Source organism: Cervus canadensis, chromosome 18, assembly GCF_019320065.1.
Source record: "Cervus canadensis isolate Bull #8, Minnesota chromosome 18, ASM1932006v1, whole genome shotgun sequence".
Taxonomy (NCBI): Eukaryota; Metazoa; Chordata; class Mammalia; order Artiodactyla; family Cervidae; genus Cervus; species Cervus canadensis.
The window spans coordinates 13,727,785-13,754,126 of record NC_057403.1 but is presented as its reverse complement, the minus strand read 5'-3'; the positions used below and the strand labels follow the sequence as shown (position 1 = coordinate 13,754,126).

The following is a 26,342-nucleotide window of genomic DNA, read 5'->3' as shown; positions in this document are numbered from 1 at the left end:
AGGAGCAATATTTCCAGCCTCCATCTGTCTGAACCCCATGTTCTGGTTTTTGAAACAGATACGGGTGACACGTAACTGTACCTTTCAGGCACGCTAGTGTTGATTTGATACATGGATACGTCACAGTATGAGTACCCCGGGAATGTTCGCTAACACCTCTTGAGTCATCACATAATGACCGTTGCTTTATTGTGATGGGGCCAATTAAGATCGAGTCTTTCAGCAGCCTTGTAATTTATAATACAGCATTGTTGTCTGTGGTCACTCCACTGTGACCATGATCTGTTTGAAGGCATTTGTATCCAATTCCTAAAAATGTTATGGTGGCAGGTTTATTGGGATACTCTCAGGCTTCCCTGGTGGCTCAGACTATAAAGAATCTGCTTCCAGTGCTGGAGACCCGGGTTTCATCCCTGGGTCAGGAAGATCCCTTGGAGAAGGAAATGGCAATCCACTTCAGTACTCTTGCCTGGAGAATCCCATGGACAGAGGAGCCTGGATGGTGGGCTGCAGTCCATGGGGTCACAAAGAGTCGGACATGACGGAGTAACACTTTCACTTTCTTCACCTACCACCCAACAGCTCACTCAAAACTGTAGATGTGGTTTTTAGTATATTCACAAGAGTTTCCAACTAGCAATCTCAGAGCATTTTCATCACCCCAAAAAGCGACCCCATGCCTTAAACTCATCACCCATCGCCTCCAGCCCAAGGCAACCACTAGCTTGTTGTTTAGTCCCTCAGTCGTGTCTGACTCTTTGTGACCCCATGGACTGCAGCCCACCATCCAGGCTCCTCTGTCCATGGGATTCTCCAGGCAAGAGTACTGGAGTGGGTTGCCATTTCCTTCTCCAGGGGGTCTTCCCGAACCAGGGATCGAACTCACGTCTCCTGTATTGGCAGGTGGAGCCTTTATTGGTGAGCCACCAGGGAAACCCAACCACTAGCTTGCAGGATCTTAGCTCCTTGAGCAGAGATTTAACCCTGGGGCCATGGTAGTGAGGGCCCAGAGTCCTAACCACAGGACTGTCTGGGAATTCCCCATAATGTGGCTCTAAATGTTGGTATTTCCAGTGATTTGGGTTTTCCAGGTTTTTTTCTTTTTCTAAATTGAAGAATAGTTGATTTACAACTTATTAATTTCTACTGTACAGCAAAGTGATTCAGTTTTATATGTGTATATATATATATATATATATATATATATGAATATGTACTGTGCTCTGCTAAGTCAATTCAGTTGTATCCAACTCTTTGCAACCCCATTGACTAGCCTACCAGGCTCCTCTGCCCATGGGATTCTCCAGGTAGGACCTTGTTTATCCTTCAGTGTTTCATGATGATAAACAATTACGACTCTGCACGCAATCCCAATGTAGGGCTTGCTCCCCTCACCCACCAAGCAAAATCTCCCAACACCAGCTGGGCGTCCTGCAAGTCAGCTCAGTTCTGACACTATCCCACAGGTTGAGGACTCAGCCCTACAAAACTGACCCCCCCCCCGCCCCCCACCCGCACTTCAGACGCCAGTCAGAATCCCGGGTTGTTACCTGTGCTTCTGACCAACCGGCTGTAAGTCAGATATTCCCAAGATCCCCTCCTTGGGTTGGATTAACTTGCTAGAACAGGTCACAGAACACAAAGAAACGTTCCTGCTGCATCACTGGTTTCTTCTAGAACGTCACTCAGGACAGGAGAAGGGAGAGGAGCGCAGGGCAGGAAGTGGGGAAGGAGCCCAGTGCTTCCGTGCCCTGCCTGGAGAGCCTTCCTCACCTGCTCTCTTCACTTTCACACCGCAAGTGAGATCACGGCAGCTTGTGTGTGCAGATCATCAGAAAGGCAAAGCCCTTCTGAAAGGCCCTTCTGGATACCCGCGGTCTAGGGACTAACCCACAGTAAGTGTGGCTGCCGTTTTATCGAATGGCCTCAAAGAGCCAGACGTTGTTCCAAGACTTGATGCGAACTACCTTATTCCTACCACATATTAAAAGGGATTGTGCCGAGTTCTGTCGATTTGGCATCTGAGTCACTTCGAATTGAAGCCAGGTGCTCACGGGCCCAGGTAGAACGGTGGTGCGTGGGCCTGCAAATAGGGACGGTCTGAGGGCGGCCGGAGCTTGCAGAGCCCAAAGGCAGGACAGGAGATGAGACGCCGGCCTGGCGCTGAACCGTCCACTTGAGGGTGGGCATTTTCCCCCCACCGGAGCGGCCCCCTTGCTGCCATCCCGCCCCGCACACCCGGGACCTGCGTCGTGCCTTCACCAGGCTGCGGGAAGCGGCGCCTTAACTTCGGGGCAGGAAGGGGATACCTCAAGGCCAGGCGGAGCCCAGTGTCCAGAGGTGAGGACTGAGGCTGCAGGGCGGGGCGGGCCACAGGCTACAAGCCTCCACTTCCTCCTCCTCCCTTCCTGCCCTGACCTGTGGCCTCACGTCGGACTGGGAGAGGGGAATTCTTGCGTTTAAAGTCCAGCAGGTGGAAGGTCCCAGGGCTGGGACACCTGGGTCCCTTGGCAGCATCCGCAGATATGACCGGGGCCGGCGGGGGCCTCCAGGCCTGGGGGAGCCTGGTGCTACTGGTGAGTCTGAGGGGAAGGGATGCTGGGGTCCCAGAACGCCGGCCCCGCAGGGGGCGGGGCTGACCATTCCCTGGAAAACAGGCTTCCGGATTGGGGGAGGTTCCTAGGGAGGCTTACACACACCTGGTCTCTCACGATCCTGCTGTGTTTGCTGTGGAAGTAAACGTTGGTCATTGGCAAGACTCAGGTATTTTATAAAGAGAAGGGAGTCAGACCCAGGCCCTCCCCCCTCAGACCGGGGGGTCCAGGCCCCCCGCCCCTCCTCCCTCAGACCCAAGACTTCCAGATCCTCAGCCTTTTCTCCCTAAAACCCAGGGGTGCAGACCCCTAGCCTCTCCTCCCTCAGATCAGGGGTCCAGGCCCCAGCCTCCTGCCTCAGATTGGGTGACAGCTTCCTGGTTCCCAGACCCAGTCTCTTCCTTCGTTCCCAGCCTGTTGATCCCTGCCCTTGATCTTCCAAGGCCATATTTTTCAGGAAGTGAAACCACTCAGTTTATCTCAGCACCTTATGCTTGAAGCCAACCCCAGCTCCTGGGTCCCTGGAGTCCCGCCCCTGCCTCACCACCCCGCTCCCCCTCCCCAACACACACACCCCCCCAGGGCAGATGGAAGGTCGTGGGGGTGACTTTGTCGGGGCCCGGCCTGGGGGAGGAGGTGCGGTGCCCTGTTCCTGCCCTCCTGGAGCACTGGCTCAGAGGGGCCAGGGGCACTCGGGGAGGTCACTGGCCGGCCGTCCCACCTGGGGTGAAGCGAGGTGAGCCTCAGAGTCTGATTCTCCCCTCTGGGCTGTCTCCAGGGCCTGTGCAGCTGGACAGGCGCCAGGGCGGCTGGTGAGTGACCCCTGCCTGAGTTCACAGCCCACACAAAGCCACCGCACCTCGACGCCCACGAGCTTTGTGGCGGGGCGGGGGCCGGTGGGGAGGTGTCTCTATGGAGGACAAAGTGGCCACGGCAGGTGCCCGTGGGAACGGTCCTTTCCGGACACGGGGCAGGAGCCAGGGGTGGTAGAAGGGACAGGACTCTCCGCCTCTGCCGGGAAGCTGGCTGCAGAGGCCCAGACCAGCATCGCTACAGAAATCCCACCGAAAAGTGGGATCTAGATCCTTGTCACTCAAGTGTGATCCATGCATGGGCAGCGGCCCCCGAGAGCTGACTGTGCGTGCAGAGCCTCCGTCCCACCCCGGGCCCCTGAGTCAGAACCCGACTGTAACGAGACCCCCGGGGATGTGCTTGCACGCTGAGTCTCGGGAGGCGCTGATCGGGACCAAGCGCCCACATCTGTCTTCCAGGCCCGTCACTGAGACAGGCCTGGGAGCTTGCCCTGAGGGTCAGACATGCCCAGTGACTCTCCCCACCCCCTTCCCTCCTCCCCACTCCCCTGCTCACACCCTGTCCTTCTTCCTAACTTCTCAGCCTCCAGCCCCGTCAGGAACCTCACTGTGGAGGCTCAGACCAATAGCTCCATCACCCTGAGGTGGGAGGCGCCTGGAGAGTCTGACCCTCAGGTCTACTGGATCTGGTGGACTGGTGGCCATAATGCAACTGGGTCTCAAAACACAACAAATACCAGTGTCACAGTGGAAGGACTTGAAGCCGGGACCTTGTACGAATTTTGTGTGTGCGCAGTACAGGATGGACTCAATTGCTCCTGGGTGCCTCTCAATGCCAGCACAGGTGAGAGGCAGCCGTCATTCACACTGGTTTGTGTTTTTTAATGGGAGGTGACAGATGGTGGTGGAGAGTTGACAGGAGAATGTGGCACACTTCCTCGCCCAGGTTCCCTTTGGGCCACAATGAGCAGGGGATGAAGAAGGACTATCCATGGGGCTCTGAGTGGGGATTAGTCAGGGTTCTCAACTAAAGAATACAGAGCACAATACTCGGGAGAATCTTCCTTAGCAACCAGGGATGCGGGCAGAAGCACATTACCTGAGCTCTGGGGTGGGGTGTTAGGTACTGTGGAATGTGGATACGCTGACCCTCTGACCCTTTTTCTCCTAGTTCCCAATGGTGTCAGAGCCTTGAGTTTGGAGGCTCAGACCATGAGCTCCTCCACCACCCTGACACCGACAGCCATGCCCACTCAGTGTACACGCTGAAGCTTGGGAGACACTAGTCTAGACCGTGTGCCCCTCATGTCCTGGGCCAGGAGCTGGGGAAGGCCTGGGAGCTCACCTTGAGGGTCAGACACGTGCAGTGACTCTCCCCGCCCCTGCTCACCCCAAATCCTTCTTCCTAACTTCTCAGCCCCCAACACAGTCAGGAGTCTGACTGTGGAGACTCAGACCAACAGCTCCATCACTCTGCGCTGGGAGGCGCCTAACGGCCCTGAACCTGAGAACTACTGGGTCCAGTGGACTGGTGATGGTAATGCAACTGGGTCCCAAAACACAACAAATACCACTGTCACAGTGGAAGGACTTGAAGCTGGGACCTTGTATGAATTCTCTGTGTTCGCAGTAAAAGATGGAGTCAGTAGCTCCTGGGTGCTTCTCAACGGCACCACAGGTAAGAGGCAGCCGCTATATGTATTGTTTTTGTTTTTTTTAATGGGAGGTGACAGACGGTGGTGGAGAGTTGACAGGAGAACGTGGCACACTCCCTCGCCCAGGGTCCCTTTGGGCCAAATAAGCAGGGGATGAAGAAAGAATACGTGCCCTGCAAGAAGAGAAGCCAGCACAGTGAGAAGCCTGCACACTGCAGCCAAGAGTAGACCCCACTCGCTGCAAATAGGGAAAGCCTGCTTGCAGCCATGGAGACCCAGTGTAACCATAGATTCGTTAATTTATTAATTACAGCGGGGCTAGTGGTAAAGAATCCACCTGCCGGTGCAGGATACACAAGAGACGTGGGTTCGATCCCTGGGTCGGGAAGATCCCCTGGAGAAGGAAACGGCAACCCACTCCAGTATTCTTACCTGGGACATTCCATGGACAGAGGAGCCTGGTGGGCTACGGTCCATGTCGGACATGACTTGAGCACACACGTGAGACACACACACACACCAGAAAGACCAGAGTCAGCAGCTGCATCTGGAAAGCTGACATGTCTGGAAGTGAGAGTGTTCTGTCCCTGGGGCAGCCTGTGACAGACGATGTAGGGTCTGGTGGTGGGCGGGACCCAGGGCTGTAGACCCCGGACAGAGGGCCTGAGCAATCCTGGCCCCCCACCCCCGGCCACTTTTCTGCAATCTGCACTTCTTAGCAAGCAGACGCCTTCCCATGCTTGGGTATTTCTGCTTTGCTCTGAGGAGGAGACTGGGGCACCACGGGTGTGGGGTGGAGGGCAGGGGTCCTTGGGGATCCAGCCCCTTCAGTCTCTATCCTCGCTTCTCAGCTCCCACCGAGGTTATGGACCTGCAGAAGCAAAATCAGACCAACAGCTCCATCACCCTCTGGTGGGAGGCCCCTGCAGACCCACGGCCCCAGTTCTATGTATACTGGGTCCAGTGGGTCAGCAGAGGCCATCCGCAGAGGAAGCAAGATCCCCAAGGACAGCAGGACATCCAGACGAGCAGGACCAACGGGACTTGCTATACGGTGGAGGCACTGGTGCCCGGGACTCGGTACCGCTTCAGTGTGTGGGCCGAGAGCAACGGTGTACACGGTTACAAACAGAGCCTCAATGCATCCACGGGTGAGATGGGGCTCCCTTTTACCTGGTGGTGGTGGGGGGTTAGGTCAGGCCTGGGGGCAGTGAGAGGTGAGCGGACTCCAAATCCCATCAGGCCATGGGGTCATGGTGTCATGTGTTGCAGTGACACGGACGGTCAAAGGACTCATGGGAGTTGTAGCCTGTGGAGACCTGTGGCCTGGCCACGTGTGGACAACAGATAGTGAGGGGTGAAGAGGTATTCTGGTTTGGGGGAAGGAAAGGACGCGCTGGTTCTCAGAGAACCGGCCTGACTGGTGGGGAGCGGGGCAGTGGGAAGTCCCCCCGGATGGAGCCCCCTGACGCCTCTCATCCTCCTGCACACAGCCCCGGATCCTGCCAACATCGTCTCCTGTGTCATCACCTCGGGGGGCCACGAGGTCATCCTGAACTGGTCCTGCCCCCAGGGAGGCCACGAGGCCTTTGAACTGGAGGTTGAGGGGCAGCCGGGCCCCCAGAACAGGTCCTCCTGTGGGAGTGCCGTGAAGGTGTCGTTACGCAGGCCGGCTCAGCCCCACTCAGCCACCGTCACGACCGTCTGGGATGAAATGAGGGCCCCGTCTGCCTCGGTGGCCTGCCGCGCGGAGAGCGGGCATGCAGGTGAGCGGAGCCCCGGGGACAGGGGACTCACGACCTTCTCCCCAGACCTCTTCAGGCCCTGCTCTGAGGCAGGCCCGCCCGCCTGGGGGGTCCTTTATGCTTGTGTTTTGTCTCCTACTCTCTTTAAAACAGCCCTGTTGAGATGTGATCCCTATAACGTACGACAGTTCACCCACTGAAAGGGTGCAACCCAATGGCTGCTGCATTCGCGGTATTTGCAGCCATTGTTGCCATCAGTCTTAGAACGTTTTCATCATCCCGTTAAGAAAAGTTGTCCCCTTAAGCCTTGTTGTTCAGTTGCTCAGTCGTGTCCGACTCTTTGAGACCCCATGAACCGCAGCACGCCAGGCCTCCCTGTCCATCACCAACTCCCGGAGTCCACCCAAACTCATGTCCATTGAATCGGTGACCCCATCCAACCATCTCATCCTCTGTCGTCCCTTCTCCTCCCGCCTTGAATCCCTCCCAGCATCAGGGGCTTTTCTAGTGAGTCGGCAGTTCGCATCAGGTGGCCAAAATATTGAAGCTTTAGCTTTAGCATCAGTCCTTCCAATGAACACTCAAGGTTGATTTCCTTTAGGATGGACTGGATTGCTCTCCTTGCTGTCCAAGGGACTCTCAAGAGTCTCCTTTAAGCCTGTTACCCCCTGACTTCCCCCGCCCCCCACCATCACCCCTGACTTCCCCATCCCCCACCATTACCCCTGTCTTCCCCAGCCCCCCACCATCACCCCCGACTTCTCCCATCCCCCACCATCACCCCCCAACTTCCCCAGCCCCCCACCATCACCCCCTGACTTCCCCAGCCCCCCACCATCACCCCCCGACTTCCCCAGCCCCCCACCATCACCCCCAACTTCCCCAGTCCCCCACCATCACCACCCGACTTCCCCAGTCCCCCACCATCCACCTGATTTCCCCAGTCCCCCCACCATCACCCCCTGACTTCCCAGCCCCCCACCATCACACCCGATTCCCCAGCCCCACCATCACCCCCCGACTTCCCTGGCCCCCCACCATCACCCCCCGACTTCCCCCACCCCCACCATCACCCCCCGACTCCCCCTGTCCCCCACCAACCAGCTGTTGATGCCCTCTAACCCACACGTGTCTCTCTAGATCTGCCCCTCCTGGATCTGTCCTAGAATACACTCAGGCAGTGTGTGGTCCTTCGTGACTGGTTTCCCTCACTTAGTGTAATGCTTTTAAAGCTCATCCGCTGTTCTGATGTTGCTTCGTTGCTTTTTAATTTGTTTTCGACTGTGCTGGGTCTTGGTCGCTGCAAGGGCTTTTCTCCAGTTGTGGGGGGCGGGGCTCCTCTCTAGTTGGGGTGCGCCAGTTTCTCGCTGCGGTGGCGTCTCTTGTTGCAGAGCACAGGCTCTGGGGCGTGTGGGCTTCAGGAGCTGTGGTACGTGGGCTCAGGAGTCGCAGCTCCTGGGCTCTGGAGCGCAGGCTCAGTAGTTGTGGCGTACGGGCTTAGCTGCTTCGAGGCCTGTGGAATCTTCCCGGACCAGGGATCGAACCTGTGTCCCCTGCACTGGCAGGCGGATTCTTACCACGGAGCCACCAGGGAAGCCCCCTGAGCAACTGATGACTTTTGAGGAGCAACTGGGGAACTAAGGGGCTGTGGGGCGAGGTTTGATCGGTGGGAGGTGGGGGCGCGTTCTCCTCTCCCTCCTCTGCCCTCGAGTCTACCCCGCGGGCCTCTGATCTCAGTCTGGGGGACTTGGGACGGCAGGAACGCAGCCCCGGGCTCTAACAGCCCCCACCCCGCCTTCCCCAGGGGTCATTGCCGGTTCCGTGGTCGGCGTCCTCCTGTTGCTCGTTCTGGTGGGCCTGCTGGTCTTCTTCCTGAAGAGGTGAGACTCCGCGCAGGGCTCACGGGGCACCTGGAGGGGGGCCCGGGGGACAGACGGGGACCCCTGCTCCAACCTCGTTCCCCGAGCCTTTCCTCCCCCTGTCCTTTTCCCAGGCATAGGAAGAGGGAGAAGAAAACCGCACCCGAGGATCTGCAGATCAGGTGAGCTGGTCTGGGGAGCACACCAGTGACTCGCTGCCAGGTCAAATCCAGTTGGCCACCGGACAGGTCAGAGGGCAGGACTAGGGGACCCGCCTGCACACGCCTCGAAGGCCCAGCCCCCTGTGGCAGGGACCATCATGCCTCCACCGCTGCCCGCTCCCTAAGCGGTCCGGGCCGGTGGCTACAGAACGGTTTCAGTCTCCACTCTGGGAGTCCCGCTCATTCATCCAACAGCACGTCCACCGAACCCCTGTTGAGAGTCAGGCACTGTTGGAGGAAGCAGCGACGGAAGCAAAGATTCCTGCCCTTGTGGAGCTTATGTTCCAGCACAAGGACTTCCCTGCTGGTCCGGGGGTTGGAACGCCAGGCTTCCACTGCAGGGCACACGGGTTAGACCCCTGGTCGGGGATCTAAGATCCTTCAGGCTTCGAGGCACAGCCAAAAGCAAACACACGTGCACACAGGAAGCAGAACAAGTTGATGAAGGCCCTGATGGTTCCGTGGAGACAAATAGGGTGAGAGGTGGGGCTGAGAAGAATAGGGGAGCAGTATTTTAAATAGGGTGTCCAGGAGCAGCCTCACTCAGCAGATGACTAAGAGAAAACCATTTGAGGACAGACCTGAAGCGAATGAGGGGAAGAGCCCTGTGCCCACCTGGGGAAAAGACATTCCAGGCGGAGGCCCTGAGGCAGTTCCCCTCTTGGGGTGTTGGGAGAACAAGGCGTGTCTCTGAGGCTGAGCAGAGTGTGGGTGAAGGGAGGCGGGTAGGAAGTGGGGTTGGAGAGGTATCAGGTGGGGTCAGATGAGAGTGAAGACTTTGCATTTTATCTGGAGATCACAGTGTTTGTAAGGTTTTGAGTAGACCCGTGATACAGTTAAGAAGCAAAGGCAAAAAAGCAGGGAAGCAGCAAGATGTGTTTAATAATGCAGACGTTGTTAAGCCTTAGAGCAGGAAGCGGTTAGAGGGAATCAGATTCAAGATGTCATCTGAGTGTTTAAACAGCAGATCTGGTTCAAGATTGGATGTGTTGGTGTGGAGCTCAGAGAGGGCTCAGGAGTGACCCCACGGCATTTAGGCTGAGCCCCAGGAAGGCTGGAATCGCCACGACTCGAGGTGGAATGTCTATGGTGGGGGCAGGTTTGGGGGAAAAGTGTCAGGAACTCAGCGGTGGACACACTACTTTGAAATGCTTGTTGGATGTGCGGGTGAAGGCAAAGATGAACAAGCCGTATGAACTTTATGAACAAGCATAAAGTTCTGCAGTTCAGGAGAACATTTGTGCAGATGTCTTCATCACTCTGGGTCAATCGTCATTAAATCTCTTCATTAGAACAGTCCCCAGGGATTAACAGAGGAGAGTCAGGGCAAGGAGTTAAGGAAAGCCGGGAGACCAGCTGTGAGGTTGTTGTTCAGTTGCTCAGTGGAGTCCGACTCTGTCACCCCATGGGCTGCAGCATGCCAGGCTCCCCTGTCCTTCACTACATCCAAGAGTTTGCTCAAACTCATGTCCATTGACTTGGTGATGCCATCCAACCATCTCATCCTCTATGTCCCCTTCTCCTCCTTCCCTCAATCTTTCCCAGCATCAGGGTCTTTTCCAACGAGTCAGTTCTTCACATCAGGTGGCCAAGGTATTGGAGTTTCAGCTTCAGCATCAGTCCTCCCAATGAATATTCAGGACTGATTTCTGTTAGGATTGACTGGTTTGATCGCCTTGCTGTCCCTGGGACTCGTGGGCACAAAAAGAAAGAGGGGATGGCCACCAGAGGTAGGTGCCTGAGGAGGAGTAAATACAGGTGTGGGGGACGACGATGCCCAGCTTCTCCTTCGCCATAGAATCTGTCCTGGCCAGCATCCTGCCTCCAGTCACCCTCTGACCTCTCCCCCCGACCCTGTGTCCATTATACGGCACCTGCAACACATCTCTGCACCCGCTGGATTCCAAGTCTGGTCCCGCCTATAGGTCGAGCATTTTGCCATCCTCCACCTGGGTGTGCATGTTTGCATGTCCCAGCGACGACCCTCGGGCACTCGCGGGTGGAGATTCCTGGAAGCTGGTGGGAAACAGGTCTGAAGCGCAGGACAGGGAGAAATAGGGACTGGAGATTTAGAAATCGCAGATGAAGATGAAGCTACAGAAGTGGTCAAACCCCATGAGAAGCGTGTGTCCAGTGGGAAAGGGGGACTCGAGGACGGACTCCCGGGAACGCCCCCCTTTTAGGATGGATGGAGGGTGAGGGGCCCACCGAGGAGGAGGAGCAGCGGGCAGAGAGGCCGGTGGTGGTGCCAACCAGGAGAGGGTGGATCCCGAAAAGAAGTGCCATCAGCGGCGCCAAACTCTGCGGAGCACTGACTCGAAGGATGGCCTGAGAGGCGGCCTTTGGAACTGGAGATAAGGAGGCAAATCAGATAGGGGACTTTGAAAACAGTCCTTGTTCCCCTGAAGTCGTGGTGCAGACAGCAGGCTTCGGTGATGGGTGGGAAGGAAGCAGAGAAAACCGGCCTGCCTGAGGAGCCTGAACGCAAAGGGGCGTTTTCGTCCGTCTCGTCGTTGTGTGGGTATGATGAGGCCACTGGGTCTGGAGACACACCATGCGTAGGCAGTGTCCTGCACGCACAGATCCCAGCGAGGGTCACATGTCACACCAGGCAGGGCCACACAGACACAGACCAGGGTCGGCTGGGAGGCGGGGGACCCCCAAGGAAGAGGCTGTATCCTGGTTTTCATTCGGGAAAGTGGGCAGTGCACGCCAAACTAGTTCAACTGGAATCACCTCAGCGGACCCTGAGGTCTGTTCCCTGTTGCTGGTGGCAGTCTGAGCAGACGGCCCAGCATGTGTGGTCCTGAAAGGGGCAGTGGTGTGGGTGTGCAATTTAATCAGCTCGTCAGGAAGGAGAACTGGAGAGCTCCCTGGCGTCCGGTTCACCGCCAGGGCCAGGTTCAGTCGCGGGCCGGGGATCTCCTGCAGGCCACGCAGCTCGGCCAAATGAATAAATACAAACGAAAAGTGTAAAAATAAACCAAAAACCAATTACGTTAAAAAAAAAAAAAAAGAAAAACAAGAAAAAACAAAACGAGGACTGAACTGGTGAGCCTCCAGCCAGGGACTCAAAACCAAGTCTGGACCACTGTCCTTGTAGCACTGCACTCCAAGGGAGGGGGCGTGGGCCCCTGAGGTGGGAACCCCGCGAGCTGGCGGGACGCTTTTTATTTTTGGCTGTGCCGCGTCTCAGCTGCCCTGTAGGCTTTTCTGCGGTTGCAGAGCGCAGGCTTCTCACCGCGGTGACGTCTCTTGTTGCCGGGCACCAGGGATCGAACCTGTGTCCCCTGCATTGGCAGGCGGGTTCTTTACCACTGAGCCCAGAGGAAGCCCCAGAGGATTCCTTTTTTCAGTTCGAAAGTGAGAGTAGCATGTTCACACACGAACGGGGAGGAGAGGGAAGACCCACGCAGGGCCACAGGGGATTGGGGCCTAGACATGGGCAGAGGCCCCAAAAGGGCAGAGGAACACCTCTCCCTCTTTTTGAGTCAAGACAAATCCCAAGGAACTTCCCTGGTGGTCCAGGGGTCCCAGTGCAGCGGGCCTGGCTTCCATCCCTCCTCAGGGAACTTGATACCACACGTCACAACTAAGACCCAGCATAGCCAAAAAACAAACAAGCAAATTTGATTGTGGTAAAAAGACAGACAACCTGTAATTCACCACTGCAGACTGTTTTTAACTGTCCAGTTCAGTGGCCCTAAATCCACTCCCATTGTTGTGCAACCGGCACCATCATCTATCCATAGAACTCTAAAAAAACACACAGCTTTGTTTATTTAGGCCAAGTTGCATGACTTGTGGGACCTTGGTTCCCCAGTCAGGGATCAAACTGGCACCCTTGGCAGTGAAAGTTTGGAGTCCTAACCACTGGACTGCCGGGAGAGTTCCCTAGAGAACTCTCTTCACCTGGCAAAAATGAAACTCTGTACCCAGTAAACACTAACTCCCCATTTCCCCAATCTCCCCAGCCCCTGAAACCCCCTTCTACTTTCTGGTTGTATGAGTTTGATGACTAGCTGCCTCATATAGATGGAATCGTATTTGTCCTCTTGTGACCGGCTCATTTCACTCAGCAGCAGGCCCTCATGTTCATCCATGTTGTCTTATGGGTCAGAATTTCCTTCCTCCTTAAGGATGAATAATATTCCACTGTATACATAGACCACATCTTCTTGATCCATTCATCTATCAATGGACACTTGGTTTGCTTTCACTTTTTAGCTACTGTGAATAATGCGGCTATGAACACGGGTGTACAAATATCTGAGACACTGCTTTCAATTCTTTTGGGTGTATACCCACAGACGGATTGGATGAATGAGAAACAAAATCCCTAATGCAAAAGATGTCTGCACCTCCCATGTTCATAGCAGCAGTATCCACCATAGCCAAGATATGGTAACAACCTGGATGTCCATCAGTGGATGAATGAACAGAGAAGATGTAACATACATAGATGCTAGAATATTACTGAGCCATAAAAAAGGAATGAAATGATGTCATTTGTGACACCACGGATGGACCTTTAGGGCATTATGCTAAGTGAGATTAGTCAGAGGAGGACAAATACTGTATGATGTCACTTACATGTGGAGTGGTCGAGGGAATTCCCTGGTGGTCAGTGCTTTTACTGCCAGAGGCTTGGGTTCAATCCGTGGTCAGGGAACTAAGATCCTGCAAGCTTTGTGGCATGGTAAAAAAAAAAAAAAAGAAATTTTAAATTAAACCTCAGACTTATACAGAGGACCCAGTGGTGGGTGCCAGAGGCAGAGGGTGACATGGGTGAAGGAGGATAAAAGGTCCAAACTTCCAATTATAAGATAAGTAAGTCCTGGGGTGGTAAAAAAAAAAAAAAAGCAAAATCCTCTCCTTTTATCCCAAGAACATGCGGTTAAAGGTGGTTCAACCGACTCACCCCTCTCCTCCCGCAGGTTCCCAGGGGACATCCTGGCAGAAGACTTTGCCCAGCACGTCTGGAAAAATGAGAGGGACAGCAACTATGGCTTTGCCGAGGAGTACCAGGTGGGGTGAGCCGGGCCCCACGCGCCCACCAGCCCCTCCCGCCCCTGCGGGGCTGAGCTGAAGCAGGCACGCCCAGCTGGGTGGCTCACATAGAAATCCTCAGCCACGATCGGCCACCTTTTTGACTCTCACGCTGGTGTCCGGTAGCCGGGTCCCTCCGCTCTCGCCTGCCCCCACCCCGGGCCCCTTTCTTCCAGCAGCCGTCTCAGACGCCCCCGGGGGCGGTGGGCACACGCCTCCTATCTCTGTGGGTGCTGCAGAACTCCGAGGGGCAAGGGGTGAGTGGGTGGCGCCACGGGGCTGGCCCCGGGTCGGGGTGGGCCGAGGAAATCCAGCGCCCGTGCACCCTCCCCTTCCTCCGCCCCCAGCAACTGGCCCTGGAGGACCTCGGCCAGTCCCAGATGGTGGCCTCAGCCCCGGAGAACAGCGCCAAGAACCGCTACAGGAACGTGCTGCCCTGTGAGTCTCGAGCCTCTGCCGTTCTCGCCCGCGTCGGCGGGCAAGAACGGCAACACCCAACACGAGGCAACACCCTCGTCCCTTGTTCCCCTCGAGAGATAAAGCCCCTGCCCCCGTGAGCGGGGAGCCCCTCGGCCGGCTCCTCCCGACGGGGTCCCTCGCCCCCCTCCCAGCTCCTTGTGTCCGCCCGTCCCCGCCTTCCCCGCTCCCTCCGCGGCGCTAACTCCAGCGTCTCCCCTTAGACGACTGGTCCCGTGTGCCCCTGCGGGCCCTCCTCGGACAGCCCGGCTCCGAGTACATCAACGCCAGCTTCATCCCCGTAAGGCTGGGGTCAGGCTGGGCTCGGGAGCCTCGGAAGGTAAGGGCTGGGGGCAGGGGGGACCTGACCCGCCTGCCTCCCTCCACCAGGGTCTCTGGAGCTCCCGGGAGTTCATCGCGGCCCAGGGCCCCCTGCCGCAGACTGTGGGCGACTTCTGGCGCCTGGTGTGGGAGCAGCAGAGCCACACCCTGGTCATGCTGACCAACTGCGTGGAGTCCGGCCGGGTGAGGGGAGCCCCGGGCCCCGGGCTGGGGGGGCCGCCCTCCAGGCTCCAGCCTGTGATCCTGCCCCAGACACGGGTCCCGGGGAGGACCCTGACCCAACCTCGGGGGTTCCCAGCACGACTGCACCCCTCCCGCCTCCCCCAGTCCACCCGCTGGGCCTCGTATGGGGCGAAGCTGCTCTGGAAGACCTGAGGAGGGGGGAGGCCTCCTGGCTGGGGTGGCTCTCCACTTGGTTCGCGGGCCGGGGCGAGTCCCCGATGCTGAAAGCCAGAGCCACCCGCGGGGGTGCTCCGGGGGAGGGTCTCCGCAGCCGCCTGTACCCTGACCCACCCCCGTCTCCCCCCAGGTGAAGTGTGAGCATTACTGGCCTCTGGACGCCCAGCCCTGCACCCATGGGCCCCTGCAGGTGACCCTGATGGGGGAGGAGGTGACAGAGAACTGGACTGTCCGAAACCTGACGCTCCGCCATGTAAGCCCCGCCGCCCTCGTCTGGCGGTTCCTCCCCCCTCCCGAGCCCCATCGCTCCCACCAGGGACCTCTGGGGGCCCCAGCGGTGCCCCCACGCATCAGAAACCGGCCCCGGACTGAGGTCCCCTCAACCCCTGCCTCTAGGAGCAACAGAAGAAGACTTTGCCCGTGCGTCAGTTCCACTACGTGACCTGGCCAGACCACGGTGTGCCCCACTCCCCAGACCCTTTGCTGGCCTTCTGGAGGATGCTCCGGCAGTGGCTGGACCAGACGGTGGGGGGCGGGCCTCCGATCGTGCACTGCAGGTGAGGAGGGGCCGGACCCCTGCCCTGCGCCTCAGAATCCGGCCCCTCGGGTCCTTCGGGGACTTGTGGAGGAGACCAGGAAGGCATGCAGGAGATGGAGGCAGGAGGTGAAGGGGTGGTGGTGCAGGTTGCGAATGAGGATGAAGATGAAGGCATGGGAAAGGAGGGAAAAGAAATAAAGGAGGCAGCGGCATGGGCGGGGAGGAGCGGTGAAGGACAAGAGGGAGAAATGGCCAGAGGTCTTAAGAAATGTTTAAAACACCTCCTTGGGGAAACTCCCTGGTGGTCCAGTGGTTAGGACACGGTGCTTTCACTGCCAAGAGCCGCGTTCATTCCCCTGGTCGGGGAGCTAAGACCCCACAAGTCTCACGGCTTGGCAAAATAATAACAATAATAATAATTTAAAAATTAAAATGGCTCATTTTATGTTTAAAGAAAAATGACTGGCTTGGGAGCTCATCTGCTCTGTCTGAACCCCAGCTGGTCACTGACCAGCTGAGTGTCCTGGGACAGTGGGCTTCACCTCACTCACCACATTGCCCTCTCTGTATAGTGGACACACTCAGCTGACAGCTCCTACTTCTGAAGGGTGGGACAAGTGCACAGAAGACATGAGGCATCCGGAACGGGGCCTCGCAGATAGAACTGTGTGCAGTCATTGCTTATTACTTCCCACTTGCACCGTAGCCTCCAGAATAGCCCCGCTAAATACCCGACCCCTGGGTACTCCAAAGACAGAGCCTTCCAGTCAGCGGGGGCTCCCGGCGCCCCCATGGCCTGACGCCTCCTTGTCCCTGCCTAGCGCCGGTGTGGGCCGCACGGGCACCCTCATTGCCTTGGATGTGATGCTGCGGCAGCTGGAATGCGAGGGTCTCGTGGGGCCCTTTGGCTACGTGAAGAAGATGCGGGAGAGCCGCCCGCTGATGGTGCAGACCGAGGTGAGGGGCGTCCCCGGGCCCGGCTGGGTGGGCAGGCGGGCAGGGAGAGCTGGCCCGAGGCTCAGGAGGGCGCCTCCCGCCCTGCTCTGTCTCCAGGCCCAGTACGTGTTCCTGCACCAGTGCATCCTTCGGTTTCTGCAACAGTCAGCCGCAGCGCAGGCTCAGAAGGGGGCCACCTATGAGAACCTGCTGATGGAGAATACAGCTGCTACAGAGGCCTGAGCTGTGGGAGGGCTGAGACCCCCGCCCTTCTAGACAGACTCTGCACCTCTGCTTCAGCCCAGATGCCTGGGCCCCATGGGACAGCTGAGCACCGGGGTCCCAGACTCCCGGGCCCTGAAGGAAGTGAGGGGACCGGCAGCCTAGATTCCTACTTCCTGGAGAGGGGGTGAGCCCTGATCCTGGATTTCCAGTTCCTTGAAGAAGGAGAGGGATTCGGTCCAGGAGTCTCTTGGTTTTTGTTTGAGGGAGGAGGAGGAAGTAGGGTCTCAAGGAAACAAGCTGAATTCTGAGGAAGAAAGGAAGTAATGAGGCTCCAGAATTCTGGCCACCTGAGGAATAAGGGTGGGCAGGGACCTGTCCGTCTTTTGCTCCAGAAACCAAATCAGTCTTCAAGAATCTGAGGTTTCCCCTTACCCTGCTGCCTGTACATATTTTTTTCTTTTATCCCATAACTTATTAAATCACTATTTTCCCCAGAGACACCCATCCCCGCAGTGGATTTCTGGGTCTGGAAATAATATTGAGGTGGGTTCCTGATGTACAGGTACTGAGGCAAACATCCCAGGAAGGTAGCTAGGGGGATTCACCGTTGGCACCTGAAAATGTAGGTTTGGACAGTTGAGTCTCTCTGAGAAGGCCCAGGGTGTGGGCAACGTGGGCTCCGTGCCCTGAGCTGGGAGCATGGAGGCTTGCCTTCTGGGCCTAGCCCTAGTGGAACTTAGAGGGTGGAGTGAGGCCAATTTGCTGGTGAATTTCAGGCTTAGTCTCCTGTCTGGATATCTGAAAACCCTGGCCTCCGGAGAGGGTCTTCTGGGTCCTAGAACCCGGTATCCTGGAGCCCGGAGTGTCTCTTTGGGCAGCCGCGGAGTCTGAGGTGGAGAGAAGCGGGCTGGATGCCAGGATGGCTAGACTAGAAGGCAGAAAATCCTCCGGACCAGGATAAATATCCGTGGGCGCCCTGGTGGTTCCAGGCTCGGGGGCTAGACGAGGGGCAGGGCTGCCTCTCCACCTACGGAACATGCACGCGCGCGCGCGCACACACACACACACACACACACAGAGGCTCTCTCTCACATTCACATACGAAGGCGCACACGCGCACACACCGGGGTGGCTCCATTCGGCCGCGCCCCCGCCCCGCAGCGCTCCGCGATCAGCACTGGGGACAGCGCCAGTCACCCGCGTGCGGGGGCGGGGTCCGGGCGGGGCCGGCGCCTCTGTGTCTCTCCGAACGGTCCTGTCTAGCCGCCGAACAGGTAGGAGCCGCTGGGACCCCCTCCCCAAGCTCCATGCTCATTCCCATCCCTAGAGAGATGGTGTGTGTGTGTGTGTGTGTGTGTGTGTGTGTGTGTGTGTGTGTGTGTGTGTGTGTGTGTGTGTGTGTGTGTGTGTGTGTGTGTGTGTGTGTGTGTGTGTGTGTGTGTGTGTGTGTGTGTGTGTGTGTGTGTGGTGGAGGGGATACCGGGGGAGACCAACAGATGGAGGGGGAGGGCTGGAGCCTGATTCCGAGAGAATGGGACTTAGAGACAGGTGTGAAGACAAAGAGCCACTAGGAAAGGAGGCGCAGGCGGGGGAGAGGGTGCGAGACCTCGGTAGACGGGGACCAGACAGCAGGCAGAGGCCAGCCAACCCAGACGGGGGAGCGGCGAGAAGCCGATGGGGAGATGGACAGAAATAGGGAAGGCGTCGGTTTGGAGAGGAATAGAGGCCCAGTCGGTCACGAGGACAGGTGTGAAGACAGAGCTCGGGGCGCGCGGGCGAGATAAACAGACTGTAAAGGATGCGGGGGCCCAGCCAAGGCAGCAGGGCAGCCGCCCGCCGCCCACATTCCCCGCAGGAGTGGGAGACGGAGGGCAGCCTGAGTCTTCACGCCCCGTTCCGGGGCAGGTGTGGAGGGAAGAGCCAGCTGCGGGCGCGAGCACGGACCGGCAAGGCCGCGTCGTCCCCAGCTCCGCCTGTCTCGGGTGTCTGGGTCTGGGGTCCCAGGCGGAACAGGGCTCCCAACCAGCTCGGGCCTCCGGGACTCCACTGGTGTGCGTAAGCCCCACCCGTTGTCTTAGCAACAGGCCGTTGCCGGGGCAACCAGCACTCCCTTCACCCCGCCCGAGCTGAGCCAGCCGTTGCTTTGGGCAACCCGGCGCGCCGGTTCCCACGCCCGTCTTAGCCCACGACTGGTTCAGGCCCCGGGGAAGGGCAAGGAAGGAGCAGAAGTCATCGGGACTGGATTCCTGGGCGGCCTAAAGGGAGGGGGCGTCCCTTTGGACAGGAACATGGTCCCGGAACCCACGCCTAGCCTCCGCCCTCCATAGCAGAAAGGCTAAAACTACAACTCCCAGCACGCCTCGCGGTAGCCTATCGGTTCCTACACGGCCGGCTGCCCAGGGGGCCGATGGGAGTTGTAGTTCTTTGTTGTTCGGGGGGCTCAATGGACTCACGGGGTGGTTGGGGTTGGGGGTGGGGGGGCGGTGCTAGGGCGTTTGCGTGCCTCCGCAGGAAAAACCATAAGACCCCGCCGTCATGTTCCCGGAGCCCCCAACACCCGGGCCTCCAGCGCCCGACACGCCTCCTGACTCGAGTCGCATCAGCCATGGCCCTGGTGAGCGAGACCCGGGGTGGAGTAGAGGGAAAGCCTCGTCGGGATTCTCGGGGGCGGGATCCGGATCGGGTGTTTTCAGGCTGGTGGGCTGACAAATGCGGGTAAGGTCATAGTAGGAATCTTGGATTGGAATCTAAATGAAATGAATAAGGAACAGGTTTGCAAGAAAATGAAGACCCACATCAAGGGTGTGGAATGGAATGGAACCTTGGATTGGTGAATTGGAAGATTCACCTCTCCCTTCTTTTAAAGATAGGGAGACTCAGGGAGAGGTTAAACCTTCTTAAAGCACAGGGGTTGAGCAGAAAAATTAGAATGAGGGTAGAAGAGGAGGTAGAACTAATAAGCAAGAAAATCTAGATGGTGTCAGCCTGCCATAAGGCTTCAGATTTATATATGAGATGAGCTGGAAGGAAAACATGGGACTAAAATGGAATGGACATGGCTGGAGGGAAAACAAGGCCAGGATTTCAGCTAGCACCCGGTCCAGGTCTGAATGACCAGGTTGCTTCTCAGGACCTCAGTGTTTGCTGTTTCCATGCCCTCTGCAGTGCCCCCCTGGGCTCTGGCCACCATCGTGCTGGTCTCAGCCCTCCTCGTCTTGAGCTGCTGTTTCTGTCTCTACCGGAAGCGTTGTCGGAGGCGAATGGGCAAGAAGAGCCAGGCCCAAGCCCAGGTTCACCTTCAGGAAGTGAAGGAGCTGGGCCGGAGCTACATAGACAAGGTGTGGCCTGACCCAGTCCCTCAACCCTGCCCGTTCCTGCGCCCATGCTCCTCTCAATGGCCCAGCAGCTCCCCTGTGTGTCTAGCCCTAAAGTGGATCTGGGGACCTGGAGATGAACCAGACACTCTCAAGAACCTCCAATCAGACGGGGAAGTCAGACGTTCATACAGACATTCAGGACACAGGGCCACATGTGCCACATTAGAGGCAGTACAGGGCATGTGGGAGCACAGAGAAAGGAGCTGACAGCCCGGAGGGTCTGAGAAGACTTCCGGAGGTGACTTCCATGTAGAGACCCAGAGGGACTCAGTTAACAGAGCAGAGAGAATGACATTCTACCTCAAAGGAAGAGCACGTGCTGAGGCTTGGAATCCAGATTCTGAGGGATATGCGGAGAACAAGCTCATTTTTCACAATAGCTGGGATATAGCATAAAGGTATCCTGTACTCTAGGCTTCCCAGATGGCGCCAGTGGTAAAGAACCTGTCTGCCAATGCAGGAGACAGAAGAGATGTGGGTTTAATCCCTGGGTTGGGAAGATCCCCTGGAGGAGGGCACAGCAACCCACTCCAGTATTCTTGCCTGGAGAATCCCGCGGATGCAGGAGCCTGACGGGCTAGAGTCCATGGGGTCACAGAGAGTCGGACACAACTGAAGCGACTTAGCACACACACGTATATTCTGTGCTTGAGGGTGAGGCTTCTAGAGAGCTCAGTGGTACCCACGTAATGAAGGGAGCTGGGAGCCACAGAAGTTTTGAGCGAGAGAGGGACAAGGTCACATGGGCTTTAAGATGAATCCCCTGGAGCCCACGTGGAGGACAGATCTGGGGCAAGGAGGCCAAGGAGGAGGCTGTAGGGCAGTCCGGAGAGGTTGACGCAAACATGAGTAGGAAGAGGCCATTGGCGCGGAAAGCTACAGGTTCAGGTATCTGAGCATTATACCTCTGAATGCAGAGCGGAATGAGGCTCTCCTGGGAGCCAGAGAGTCCTAGGTTTCCAACAGAGTAACTGGCTCTGTGACCTTGAGAAATTTACTGTTTCTGTCTCTGAGCCTGGAGGTCATAGTCCATTACTAGTATTTCCTCTCCTCCCTTTTCAACAAATAGCTGTTACAATTATCACCCGTAAGGGATGCCCTTTAGGGTCCTGGTGTCCACTCTCCAGCCCTCTCCCCTAAAGCCGGTAGCTCCAAACCCCGTCAGCATCAGAATCACTTTGGGTCCTTGTTGAGATGCAAGTCCTGGATCTTGCGCCAGACTAACTGAGTCAGAATCTCTCAAGTGAAGGCATTCTACCACACTACTACTACTATTCACATTACATTTTGAAAATCAGTGACTAGAAGTCTTCTGACTTCGTTGTGCTAGTTTAGAATGGCAAATATGCACTAGATATGCTGCTTTCCCTCCATGTTTTTCTGCCCAAGATCACTAATCAACGTAGCAATTTGGACCATCACCCCAATACGTCCATTAACGTGTGAACTAAAACCTGCGTCCATCCTGTAGGCAGCGAGACGCCGTCAGCGCCTGTTCTTTTAGTCTAGGCATGACAAACACACCGCACGTGCGTCACAGCAGGTGTGTGCTACCGGTAACAGACATCACTGATCAAACACTGACCAGCATGCCACCGTGTGTGTTGTTATGTCGCGCCCCCGCCTCTGGCAGACATCACTAGTCAAACACCGACTCTGCTTAGCTTGCAAATGTTCAGGTTTAGCCAGAGGGTTCTGTGGCTCTCCCTTGGCTTCCGGGCCTGGAGGACACCACTGTCAGGGGAGGAGTTCACCAGCCCTTGCCCCTGGCTCCCTAAGGTGCAGCCAGAAGTGGAGGAGCTGGAGCCGACGCCCTCGGGGCCAGGGCAGCAGGTGGCCGAGAAGAATGAACTAGGACGATTGCAGTACTCACTGGACTATGATTTCCAGAGTGGCCAGGTGGGTGTGGAGGCGGGGGGAAGCTTTGGACGGGAGGGCGCCAGGAGTTCTAGTCCCTTCTTGGAGGAGGCTCCAGAAGCGAAGCTGAGAAGAGGGTCCTCTCATCACTGTCCAGCTGCTGGTGGGCATCGTGCAAGCTGAGGGGCTGGCAGCCTTGGACATAGGTGGCTCCTCTGACCCCTACGTGCGGGTCTACCTGCTGCCAGACAAACGGAGGCGGCACGAGACCAGGGTGCATCGGCAGACGCTGAACCCTCACTTTGGGGAGACTTTTGCCTTCAAGGTGAGCTCATGGCCTCAGGGCTCCGTGCCCGGCAGCCCGTCCCCAGTCTAGAACACTGGGCGCCACAGTCCCTTCAGTTTTTACTGGCGGCAGCTACCACTAGCTGGACTATTCCACTGGACCCTGTGCTGTCCCTTCGAGAGCACTGCTGGCCCCTGGACTGCTCCGCTGGCCCTTGGGCTGTCCCATTTGGGCTCCATGGACTCCCCCGACTCTTCCTTTGGACCCCCACTGCCCCCACTGACCGCTTTCCACGTGGATGTGCTGCGCCTCACTTTGTGCTTTCTGTGCGCCCTCCCCTCACCCAGGTCCCCTACGTGGAGCTGGGGGGCCGGGTCCTGGTCATGGCGGTGTACGACTTCGACCGCTTCTCCCGCAACGACGCCATCGGGGAGGTGCGGGTCCCCATGAGCTCCGTGGACTTGGGGCGGCCAGTGCTGGCCTGGCGCGAGCTGCAGGCGGCGCCTCGCGAGGAGGTGAGCGCTCGTGGCCACGCCCCCACGGCTGGGCCCGCCCACCGCAGGCCCAGGCCAATCAGAGCACAGGCCTCCGGGGTGGGGGCGGGGCTCGCTCCGGACCGTACCATTCCGAGTCGAGTGGGCGGGAAGGAAGGTCGAAGAGGGGCTGCAGGCGGAGCCCGGGCTCCGGGGACCGGTCCCTCTTCCTTTCTCAGCAGGAGAAACTAGGAGACATCTGCTTCTCCCTCCGCTATGTCCCCACGGCCGGGAAGCTCACCGTCATCGTCCTGGAAGCCAAAAACCTGAAGAAGATGGACGTGGGAGGGCTGTCAGGTGTGCGGGAAGCCACAAACGACGGCGGTGGTGGGCGGAGCCGGGTCTCAGACTAAGGCTCCCGCAGTTTCTGGGCCCTCGAGGGTCTCACAGGGGAGAGGACGGTCCAGGCTGCCGTGGACGGTTTAGATTCGATTTGGGCACAGAGAGAGGGGGGCCTGAGGGGTCCGTGGGCTACCTCTATGTTGTTCCGAAGAAGAGCCTCTGGCGTTCTCCTTGGACTCAGCAGAGTGAGGGGGGCTAAAAGAGTCCTCCTCCCTCCCCCCAGATCCGTATGTCAAGGTCCACCTGCTGCAGGGCGGCAAAAAGGTGCGGAAGAAGAAAACCACCATCAAGAAGAACACTCTGAACCCCTATTACAACGAGGCCTTCAGCTTCGAGGTGCCCTGCGACCAGGTCCAGGTGAGGGCACACCTGCCCATCGCCCCTGCCAGAGCAGCCCTTCCCCCTGAGCCCCAGGCCCTTAGAAACCCCCATTGCTACGGGAGGAGAGACTCCTTAGCAGCCCCTAGGAGCCAGGTCTAAGGGGTCTAATTGTGTCCTCAGTCTGTTTCCCCGATGAGGACCAGGAAGCGTCGCCCAGCGCCCGTAGGAGCTCTGGTTACTGAGAAAAAGAGACCCGCAACCCTAAGGCCAGGCCCACCCACCCATTTAACAGTCTTGAAGATGTGCCCCCATTAGGACCCTGCACGCTGAGGAGCCTCTGAGCAACAGAGGTCCTGAGGGTTTATTTGCTTTAAAACCTGGTGGCAGGAAGACTCCAGTGCACTCCTGTAACTGTCCAGCAGGGCCCTCACCCCCTCCGTCTCCAAGCTCCAGATGAAACCTTAGCCCAGGCACCTATGGAGGCTCCCCAGAACTCAGGGAGGGGGTCTCCTTGGCAATAATAACGAGTCCCTGTGCGTTCTTACCCCACTTTCTGCCTCCTCTTCCCCCCCTGCCCACCCCAGAAGGTGCAGGTGGAGCTGACCGTGCTGGACTACGACAAGCTGGGCAAGAACGAGGCCATCGGGAGGGTGGCCGTGGGGGCAGCGGCCGGGGGCGCTGGCCTGCGGCACTGGGCAGACATGCTGGCCAACCCCAGGCGGCCCATCGCCCAGTGGCACTCGCTGCGGCCGCCTGACCGAGTGAGGCCACCGCCAGCACCATGATGCCCACCCTCAAGCCCCTGCCCCCAGGCCCCTGCCCAAAGCCACGCCCATGCCCACCTTTAAGGCCAACACTCCCCCACTCTACCCATTCCTGCCTTCTCCCCCACCATATGCCAATCATGATAACTTGCCAACTCCCCCGATACAGCACATACCCAGAAGCCCCAGGGGCCCCTGGGGAAAGGGAGGCAGTCTGGCCTCCCCCCACCCCGGGGTCCCGCCCTCTGCTTTGACAATCAGTGATCCCAGCCTACTATCCCCTTGGCTCCCAATGCCCCTTTCCTGTGCAGGATCACCCACTCCTGTCCCCAGTCTGATTCCTACACCACTCCTGGGACCAAATAAATATTCAGCAACTTGGCTGGCCTGGACCAATGCTCCTTGATGGGGGTGCACAGGGGTGGGGGCTGGGAACCCAAGAGGGGCCCTCCAGGGGTGGGATCACACAGGGGCGAATGAGGACAGGGCTGCCCATCCTGGAAATTCACACTCACCCACCCACTCACCCACCCTTCATCCAGCCACCCTGTCACCAACCCACTCTCCCATTCACTTCTTCATCGATTCATTCACTTAGCCCTCAAAGCTTCAGTTTCCTCATCTGAAAAAATCGTGATAATGGTAATACCTACTGCATCTTTGCTCTGAGGAGTCAGTGAGAATTTACGTAGTTATTCATGAATTTATCTGCTCCCTTGCCCATGGTTTAGGTAGATTTTCATACCCATATTTCCCTCCCTTCTATTTTTGCCCTTCCTTTCATCATCTGGGGTGCAGTTTCAATCTCTGGTCAGGGAACTAAGATCTCAGAAGGCATGTGTCATTAGTCATTCAGTCCGTTCAGTTGCTCAGTTGTGTCTGACTCTTTGTGACCACATGGACTGCAGCATGCCAGGCTTCCCCTGTCCATCACCAACTCCCAGAGCCTACTCAAACTCATGTCCATCGAGTCAGTGATGCCATCCAACCATCTCATCCTCTGTCGTCCCCTTCTCCTCCTGCCTTCAATCTTTCCCAGCATCAGGGTCTTTTCCAATGAGTCAGTTCTTTGCATCAGGTGGGCCAAAATTCTCCCCCTCCCCCCAAAAAGAGACACAGTCAAGATCCAGATCATGTAGGTGCTAGGAGATAAATCTAACAAGCTGGGATTGTCTGTACCTGCAGTGAGGACCCTCAGGAGGTTTTAGAGGGAAGTGGCATGGCTTGGTCTACTTTTAAGATTCCTCTGGCTCCTCTGTGGAGGAAGTGTTTTGGGGAGTGGTGGTGATGAGGATGAAAGGCAGTAAGTCTCGCTGGAGAAAGCCAGCATCTGGGGCTCCAGTGGGCTGAGGGACTAGAACCCTGGAGGGACTCAGCCATCATTTCCTTCCCAGCGCCCAGGACTGTCTTCACCAGGCAGACGAACCGCTGTTCAGTCCACCACTCACCTGCTGACTTCACGTTACCCTTCCCATTTTACAGAGTGGGAAATGGAGGCAAAGAAAGAGTGACTGACTTGTCTAAATTCATGCAGCTGGGTGAGCAGAGGAGGCAGAGAGCCAGCGCTCTGTGGGTGCTGTTCCCTGAGCTGAGTGGTGGGGATGATCTAGAGACGTGTCTCACTTGAGTCCCTGACCTTGTGGGACTCGCAGACAGGTCAATTCATTGCATTAAATTGCAAGGGGGATTCTTAACCACTGGGCCACCAGGGAAGCCCTTACGGCAATTAAAAAAAAAAAATCCAAACTAATGCAAAAAAGAAATCCAAGATGGAAAAGTATTAAAAAATTAATGGCAGGATCTGACCTTTACTTGGGCCTCCTTGCCCTAGTCTAATCCTGGCCCTGTTCTAATAAAACTTTATTTACAAAAGTAGACAGCCTGTGGTCATAGTTTGCCAATTTCATTTCTTAAACGACTGCATTAAAATAGCATTTTCTTCCTACAGGTACAATAGTTGTAACTAACCTTGAGACCATTGATAATAGTAAACTATAATAAAATAGGAAGTGAATTTTGAGTATGGTTACT

The 26,342-nt window shown here is 57.1% G+C and overlaps 2 protein-coding genes across 4 annotated transcripts; both read left to right on the top strand.

The window, feature by feature from the left end:
* Nucleotides 1–1,643: 1,643 nt before the first annotated feature.
* On the top strand, nt 1,644–17,329 carry PTPRH (protein tyrosine phosphatase receptor type H). Its single transcript, XM_043434897.1, has 16 exons — nt 1,644–2,576; nt 3,373–3,406; nt 3,990–4,250; nt 4,824–5,084; nt 5,913–6,212; nt 6,555–6,827; nt 8,611–8,686; nt 8,800–8,847; nt 13,824–13,914; nt 14,283–14,373; nt 14,616–14,692; nt 14,782–14,916; nt 15,263–15,385; nt 15,529–15,689; nt 16,492–16,627; nt 16,724–17,329. The coding sequence occupies exons 1-16, from the start codon at nt 2,526–2,528 to the stop codon at nt 16,847–16,849; spliced, it is 2,244 nt and encodes a 747-aa protein (XP_043290832.1). The 5' UTR covers nt 1,644–2,525; the 3' UTR covers nt 16,850–17,329.
* A 546-nt stretch (nt 17,330–17,875) lies between these two features.
* SYT5 (synaptotagmin 5) lies at nt 17,876–24,691 on the top strand. 3 transcript variants are annotated; one of them, XM_043434904.1, is made up of 9 exons: nt 17,876–18,105; nt 19,343–19,445; nt 19,997–20,169; nt 21,988–22,107; nt 22,223–22,390; nt 22,699–22,866; nt 23,067–23,181; nt 23,450–23,583; nt 24,132–24,691. In XM_043434904.1, exons 2-9 carry the CDS (start codon nt 19,367–19,369, stop codon nt 24,330–24,332), a joined length of 1,158 nt encoding a protein of 385 aa, XP_043290839.1. In that variant the 5' UTR covers nt 17,876–18,105; nt 19,343–19,366; the 3' UTR covers nt 24,333–24,691. The 3 variants fall into 3 exon arrangements, with proteins under 3 accessions (XP_043290839.1, XP_043290838.1, XP_043290837.1); XM_043434903.1 differs by having other exon boundaries at nt 17,880–18,105; nt 19,322–19,445; nt 23,064–23,181; XM_043434902.1 differs by having other exon boundaries at nt 17,881–18,105; nt 23,064–23,181.
* Nucleotides 24,692–26,342: the final 1,651 nt, after the last annotated feature.